Here is an 8,379-nt window from a genome sequence, read left to right on the forward strand (position 1 = left end):
GCAACGTTCGCTCGTCCAAGTAAGGTTCCAGTTTATATAGCTTATTGTCCTTCGGCAGCTCACCCTTTATGACAGTTTGGATTTCTTTCTCATAAGCCTCTTTCTGCACCAATTTTATAATTGTCTGCTCAGCCGACTGTAGTTCCTCAGTGCTTAGCCTCTTCAGTTTGAGGCGCAGGTCTGAGGTCCTTGTACTGGACCCAAGCCACCAAATAAACCTTTTAATTCATGCCACCCCTTTCACCAAGCGGTACCATGATGAGTGCCTGAGCCATAGTTTGGCGAGGGACCACTTTGACTGCTCGCTCACTGCCAGAGCAACAACAGATCTCTGGTGTACTTCTCGTTTCACCTCCAGTAAGTCGTTCAGAATTGCTGGCAGTTCCTTTCCCTTTGGCCACCGTTCTTCAACACTGAGTAGAAAGTCAGGACCTCGTATCCACCGAGATCCTGCAACCAGGTCCACGACAGGTAATCCCCTAGTTGCATCATCTGCTGGGTTCAGCGATGTGCCGACATGTCTCCACTGGTCAGTTCTTGACAGCTCTTGTATGACTGCTCTCCTGTTGGCTACAAACGTTTGAAATCGTCTGCTCGAATTGGCGATGTACTGCAAGACTAGCATGCTATCCGTCCAAAAATAAGATTCGTGTACGGTCATGGTCATTTCTCGGCGAATCGTTCGATCAGCGTTCACTGCCAGGACAGCTGCACAAAGTTCCAGCCTTGGTATTGTCAGTTGCTTGAGTGGGGCCAGCTTGGCCCGTCCGTACACGAAAGAGCACTGGATACTTCAGCCAGAGTCTACCATTCTCAGATAGGTCACCGCACCGTAAGCAGCCTGCGATGCCTCGCAGAATGTGTGCAACTGTGCTGAGATGATTTCTTTAGCACATGCTGTTTTTAGGCATCTGGGTACCCTTAATTTCCCTAGGTGGGCCAGTTCTCCTAGCCAGGTGCTCCAGGTCGTGTGATTAACAACCGACAAAGGTTCGTCCCACCCTAATCGACGCCTGCATTCACACTGAAATAAAATTTTAGCACCTGATGATGAATGGGGCCACGAACCCCAGTGAGTCATAGATACAGTAGAACTGACCAGGTTTAGTACTCCTCTCCTGGTCGCTGGCCTTGAGTTTGGTTGCACCTTGATGGCGAGCTGATCACCTTCCAGGTGCCACCTAACCCCCAGGGCTCGCTCCATTGGCAATTTGTCTTGCCTCAGATCAATTTCCTTCAGTGCATTTTGCCTCTCCTCTGGTGGGATGGTAGCCAACACTCCTTTATGACAGTTTGGATTTCTTTCTCATAAGCCTCTTTCTGCACCAATTTTATAATTGTTTGCTCAACCGACTGTAGTTCCTCACTGACATGCTCCAGAATTCGTCGCAGCCTGCTAATCCATGTGCTCTGGAACACACTGGGCACGAGCCTTTTCCAGAGCTTGTTTCTCCTCCATTGCCTTTCGCTTCACTGATAGTCATTACAGACTTTACATTGATATTTGGGTTATTTACAAAGCAATATCACTTCAGTCAATTATGACTGCTATTTGTGTTCTGCACTTACGTCAGACAACAATAATGACATAGTGTTTTCATTCTCATTTGCACTACACTGGGAGTGATGAAGATCACCCAGACAAGACTATTTTCTGGACTAACAAGGTTTAACTATTATCGATGCGAGAAGTACACGGACGTTACACTGCACTTACTCGCCACTGGATACACACACATCCACACCCGCACGCTACACTAAGAGTGGCTGAGCTCACTCTGACAACATTATTTTCTTCAATAACAAAATGTTCAAGTATTATCGCCACTATAAATCTACGGGCGTTGCACTGTAATCCGTGGCACTGGGAACACGCACGCGCGCACGCACACACTCACGCGCTTCCCTCCAGTGGGTTGAGTTGATTTGACCTTGGTTACTGCTGGCCGCGCGTTGGCTCAAGGTTGCACTGCTACACAGTAGACATTCACGTTTGGCTGTAACCGCCAATCAGACGGTTAGAGGGTGAATATTAATTCTCACGTCGTACACGAACATTATAATTCGGTCAAACCTGTTGAATACAATTCATTTAGTATTTCAAATAAGTCATACATAGGCACTCTTACATAAATGTTTAATCCAATATATATATGGCTATGTAATTAGTCTAATCTTAACACAAAAACAATGACACAGTCTACCTGTGTACACAATAAGTACTAGTTAAACTTACGTGTTGAAAGTCTAGAGAGAAGCCAGGGTAGGTGTTGACTCTAAGATATGGGTAGCTATACTGAAATGCCCACCCTATAGCCTGGCCCCTTGGCTGGTCAGCTATGGCTGAGTCAGGTGATTATAATTATACATAAACAAACTCCCTTCACACCCTCCAACCTCCTTCTGGGCCTCTCATCTTCAACCATCTCGACACTCTACATTGTATATGGGCACGCACGTCCAATAAACATGACATGAGTTACAGCCTAACATAACATTTGTTCATATGTCATCATAATGTTACGAACCACGTCATCAATTGTCATGATCTACCTACCCAGCACTACGAACCACGCCATCTATTGTCCTGATCTACCTACCCAGCACCACGAGCAACGCCATCTAGGGACGAAACCCGAGTATGACTACTCTTAGTTACCACTCCGGGGTTTCCCTTCTCCACATCCTGGTTGTTGCGTCACCTCCTCAAAGTCTTCTTCGTCAGCTCCAGTTCGATGAGAGTGGAGTTCACTCTGGGAAGTGACCACAGGATCACCTATCCTGGAAACCTACGGCGCAGTGACTACCTACCGTCTTCTACAATACTCAGCCTTACTCGTCAGCCATCTCAGCTCCACACTTAAGTATCTGTTATCCTGTATTGCCTCCCCGCGTCCACTTGCTTCAAAATTATTGTATGTTGTATAAATATGTATATACTGTTAATGTTTAGGTTAAGTATGGTTAAGGGTAAATTATAGAAAGCTGAATATTTTGTTAAGGAATTTATGGTACTTTATTATACACAACAAAAACTCGCATCCTTTGTCTACCCTTTTATAGTCCGATTGTCTTTGTTTTTGTTTTTTTGTTGTCTGTTGGGATCTGGGTAGACTTTTAACTATATTCAAAATCCCCAACTCGTAACAATAATTATGTACCGCTTGCGGTAACAATAATAAGAATCAGGTTCTAAAACAGACTAGCAGTCAACGTGACCATGATACAAGGAAGACTTATAAGAAATATTGAAGCACCAGGAGCGCTTGTGTAATAACTGTAGGCGTCACGAACACTTGTGAGATTGACTATGCTAACGTCACGGCTATGTGAGCACGTTTACGAAAAAACCCTGCAAACTACGCATCGTAAATCCTCCTAAACTATGCATAAAACAGTGTCAACTACGCCCCGAAAAACCTTGTAGATTTAAGCAATAAAAACCTTTTTAAACTACGTGTGGGGTGTGTGTGTGTGTGTCGAGTGTATGTCGGGCCTAATGTGTTCATGTTCGAGTGCTGCCCTCTGGTGGTGTGAATGGCATGCAACCCTGATATTTCCAGCCAGATAATTTATATTAGCGGCCGATATGACGGCATCCAGAATATGTGATGATCGGCCGGCTAAGTTGACGAAGTAAGATAAAGATGTTTGAACACTTGATGTATAAAACACCTAACCTGATAGATACTCCTTGTAAGACGGGGAAACATTACTACTGCCAAAGGTACACGGCAGATGCGCGAAAGGTGAAAGCGATTTCGGATTTCCCTGGTCTGTAGAATATCAACCGACCTGCTAAGGTTTGTCAGGGGACTCACTAATCAGCTGGGGAACTTTCCTTCAACAGTCGCGAATGCTGCCTACCCACTAAGGAACCTTCCCAAGCCTCGCAACGACTGGTACTGGACGTCTCAGCATAATGTGGTACACGGAGGCTACAGTGAAGGTAATCAAGAAGCTGATGGAGACGACCACAAGAGGTGACCGTCTGGGCGAGAATGATTTTGTGCGTGGGCTGCTGGAGCTAAGGTACACCCCCCGCGTGCTGACGGAAGGTCTTCTGTACAGGTCCTGTTCGGTCATCATCTGTGACCATCGATCTATTTGCACTGAGTGGCAACATGATGCAGAGTTTTGTGATGTCAAGGCTGAGCATCTACGTCAAAAAGCCAAAGAACGACGCGACACCTCTGAACGACCATTCTCTCATCGGCGTCACGGTGCATGTGTTGATGTGCAGGACCAGGCAACAGGTCGCTAGGATCGTCTGGGAGTTATTGTTGACATTGGTTCTCGTAGGGACTACTTGGTCAAGATGGAGAATGGTTGCATCCTGTGGAGGAACAGCACATTTCTTCGCCCTCATCATCCCATGTTACCACACCCCCTGAGCCAGTCATCCATGCAGCCAATGCTAACGAGCCGTGTACTACACCGACACAGCCACCACAGAGACACCACGAATCACCTACAACCCTTCGTCGCAGTGCTCGCCAACGGCAGGAGCCATGGCGGCTGATTGTGCGATGGGACATAAAGATATACTGTGATGGCGGTACTTCAGAGGACAGGGATTTTTCTGTTATCCCTGACGTCTTGAGGGGAGGGGGGTAATGTGTGTCGAGTGTAAATCGGGGCGCCCCCTACATTGTGTGTAAGTGCTTCCCTCTCGTGGTGTGAATTGTATATACTGTACGGTGATTGTATCACTTTCTGTACGTCATTATGTATATGGTGTTTGTGTACATGTGAGGAGGTGAACTCTTAGCTGGAGGTTCACACTCGGGTCAGTTGTTCTCTGTACCTGCTCCCCGTTATAACCCTTAAGTCTTAGTCAAGAAACACACACTCTGAGACAACTACCAAACACAACGCATTAAAAACCTGTGTATACCGCTTCTGTGTATACAGGTGCAGGTATGAGTTCTTGTTCTGCCCAAACACCTGTACCGTTGATTATGGGGATAAGAAGGGTGAGTTAGTGGGTGTAGTAAATAGGAGGAAAATAGCCTCCTCTCCCAGTAACTGAAAGAGTTAGCCCCGTTGACCAAAATCAAATAGCCTTCGTTAATTATTAAGATAGCAATCCTCAACTAAATAGTGAATATGGCCCTCGCCATTTGGAAACTAGCCCTGAACTGCTAAAATAGCCCTCATCACCCAAAAAAAAAAAACTAACCCCAATCGCCTGAAAAATAGCCTTGGTAACAGTGTCTTCGAGGGCTATACTTTCTTCCATAAACAGAGCCTCATATTTTGATTCTCTTTTGTACAAGTTACATGAGAGAGAGAGAGAGAGAGAGAGAGAGAGAGAGAGAGAGAGAGAGAGAGCGCGCGCGCGTGTGTGTGTGTGTGAAGACATTCTGATGTAGGGTAGCCAGACAGACCGGCTTTCGAGCGCTCTGTCCTCCGTCCGGCGCTACCTCGAGCCGGACGTTAATTTGTCCTCCTTTTTGTTGTCTGACTAAAAAGAATTATAAAAATTACCTAAGGTACACTTAAAACAGCGGGCACTGAAGGCCATAATAACCGTTAACGTATTTTTATTACATGTAGTTGCTGGTCAACACTGCTGATGAGCCGCAGTGTACGACAGGTCGAGTCAAGTTGTCAACACCGTCAAGTTCAATACGTCCGAATCTCCGAGATGGTCCGTCTGCTCAAGTCCGCAGTGGGAGAGTGGTTACTTTTTTGTTCTTGCCTCAATTTGGTCAGCATATGCTGTTTCAGGAGGAGTAAAAATGAATATTCATTTCTTTCAGTTTTTTTATTTATATTGTATGAATGCATGTATGTCATATATACAGTGCGTTTCAAAAAATAGAAAATAACCACAAAATAGCATTCATCACATTATAGTGATATTTGACAAATCAACAATTCTTCTAAGTATATTTTGTACGTTTTATACAACTTTTTACATATTTTCAACCCATCATTAAACACGCTTAATTTAGGTTAAAAAATAGGTGCCGCAAAAAAAAAATATAGCCTATATATATATAAAAATTTCCTACTTTTTGGAAATTTGCAAATGGCCACCCTATGAGTATAACTCAAAAATTAGCATCATGCCAACTTTGAACACCTGAACCACACCTTGGACAAGTACAGACATTGAGTTGGGTTGGAGGAGCATTTAATACCCAGTCCAGTAAGTTTTTTTCGTATTTTGTATTTTCATCAGATTTGTTATTATTAGAGATTAAAAAGTTAGTAGAGAATTATAATGAACGTCTTCACACACAGAGAGACACAGAGACAGACACACACACACCACACCACGTGGTCCCTCATAACACCATCTGTGAGGGAATTACTACACCACGCCAGGTCCCTCATAACAACATCTGAGGGAACTACTACACCACGTGAGTTCCTCCTAACACCATCTGGGAGGGAGTTACTACACTACATGTTTGCTGTTCAACACCTACATTAATCTGTATGTTCACTGTATGTTCCTTTACCTTTCTTTAATGAAGGCTTTTGTTAAACCACCAATGTATGTAATAAGTCATTTATGTCCAATGTATATTTTCAGCCTTCGGGCTGCAGAACTTTTTCAATAAACCGTTAATTATTATTATTATTATTTACACACACACACTCTCTCTCTCTCTCTCTCACACACACACACACACACACACACACACACACACACACACACACACACACACACACACACACCAAAACACACCCGCGCCAACTTCAAACCTCCAAACACGACTCCTAAACCTACTCCGGCTTGATGTACCACCTCTACGTGATTTACCGTCTCTTTTGCTCGCCCCGGCTGTCACGGCACAAGCCTAGTCTTTAGTAGTAGTAACCTTATCATCCGCCATGCGCTCTCCCTTATCCATACTACATTAATGGACTCTTTCTTACGTGTCTTACTAGAGTGCGGGTTTAAGTGGAAGGGATACGGATGGAAGAGGTGAGGGGATTAGACAGGTTTATCGTGGAGTGGGAAAGGGGAAGGTGTAGGGGGAAGGGGAGGTAGCAACAGAGGTTGTAAGGAGGGGAGAGGAGGGTGGCAGCAACAGGGTGGTGGTGGTGGCGGCAGCAACAGGGAGGGGGTAGAGAAAGGGGGAGGGGAAGGAACAGGACAGGGGGAGCAAAGAAGGAAGAAGGGGGGGTGTGGATGGAGTGGCGGCAAGCAACAGGGTGGTGATGGAGGGAGGGATGTGGGAGGGGCAGTGGTAGCAACAGAGTGGTGGAGGAGGGAGGAGGAAACATTAGGGCGGTGGAGGAGGAGGGAAGGTGGGATGGAGGGAGGGGTATTAAGCAACAGGGAGGGAGGGAGGTAGGGAGGGGTATCTGGCCGGCTGCTCAGTTCGCATTCAGTGTTGGGACGGGACAGACGGACACCTGGCGGCAGTGTGCGCCGCAGTTGCCAGACTTCACTACGGGCAAGTCTCCTGGCGCAACTATGATGGACATTGGTGAGTGTTGACTTTAATTTATTATTTTCAACACGAGGTCTTTCGTTAATTATGACATGGTATAGTACACTTCGTTCCGTTAATGTGGTAGAGGGAGTTAACTAAATTAGTCTTGTTTGGTATTTATGGATTGCGGAGAAATTTCATCACGTTCAGGCGTCACTGTCGTTCTTAACCCGTGTCCTGTTTTAGGGGATGTGATTTACATGTATTTAAAAGTTTTCAGTGTTTAATAAGTGGTAATTCCCTCTGTTAATAAATGTATATGAATCCCAAAACTGTATATCAAACTCACTCAGCAACTGCCAGAATTTTATATCACTTTTTAAGCAACTTCAAAATACAATTGGATTTCATTATTACACGAGTCGCTAAAAAAATAAACAAACGCATTTAGCCTAATATTTTTTTGTACAACTGATGAATTACCTTTGTTCTTGGCGCTATAGGGAGTACCAACATTCCCCCTCAATTCACATAATATTTCAACCTATATTAAAACTCGTATAATGAAAAGGAATGACATACACACACCCGGAGACAGTAAGTTTCGGTTCCCGCGTGCGACTTAAGGCACGAAGTCAGTTTGGGGGAGGTTGGAGTCACGCCCCCCTCCTTCCCACCAATCGTCTAATTCTAGCTTGAAAATGATGCCTTCTGTTGTGCTGATGGTGTAATATAATACCAAGGGTTGTGAGGAGACTCGTGTCGGATTTTCAGCAATATGGTGTCAAGTGTTTGTGGTGACATGAAACGCTGTGTCTTTATTATTTAAGAGTAATATAATACCAGACCTTAACTAAAATTACGTTTGATTATCTTAGTGATAAAGCTGTTCATTTCTTGAATAACTACAATATTATCTACTTAATCGTCTATATTTATGAATATATTATTTTTGTTTTCAAATTTCGAAGCCATGTTTATT

The 8,379-nt window shown here is 44.5% G+C and overlaps 1 protein-coding gene across 1 annotated transcript; it reads right to left on the reverse strand.

The window, feature by feature from the left end:
* Positions 1 to 226: 226 nt before the first annotated feature.
* Positions 227 to 625, reverse strand: LOC121863543. Its single transcript, XM_042362237.1, has one exon. The coding sequence runs from the start codon at positions 623 to 625 to the stop codon at positions 227 to 229; it is 399 nt and encodes a 132-aa protein (XP_042218171.1).
* Between the last annotated feature and the right edge of the window lie 7,754 nt (positions 626 to 8,379).

This window comes from Homarus americanus, unplaced genomic scaffold (genome assembly GCF_018991925.1).
Source record: "Homarus americanus isolate GMGI-L3 unplaced genomic scaffold, GMGI_Hamer_2.0 scaffold40248, whole genome shotgun sequence".
Taxonomy (NCBI): Eukaryota; Metazoa; Arthropoda; class Malacostraca; order Decapoda; family Nephropidae; genus Homarus; species Homarus americanus.

Coding starts and splice junctions, on each gene's coding strand:
- LOC121863543 (XM_042362237.1), bottom strand. CDS start 625: ATGCTAGTCTTGCAGTACATCGCCAATTCGAGCAGACGATTTCAAACG.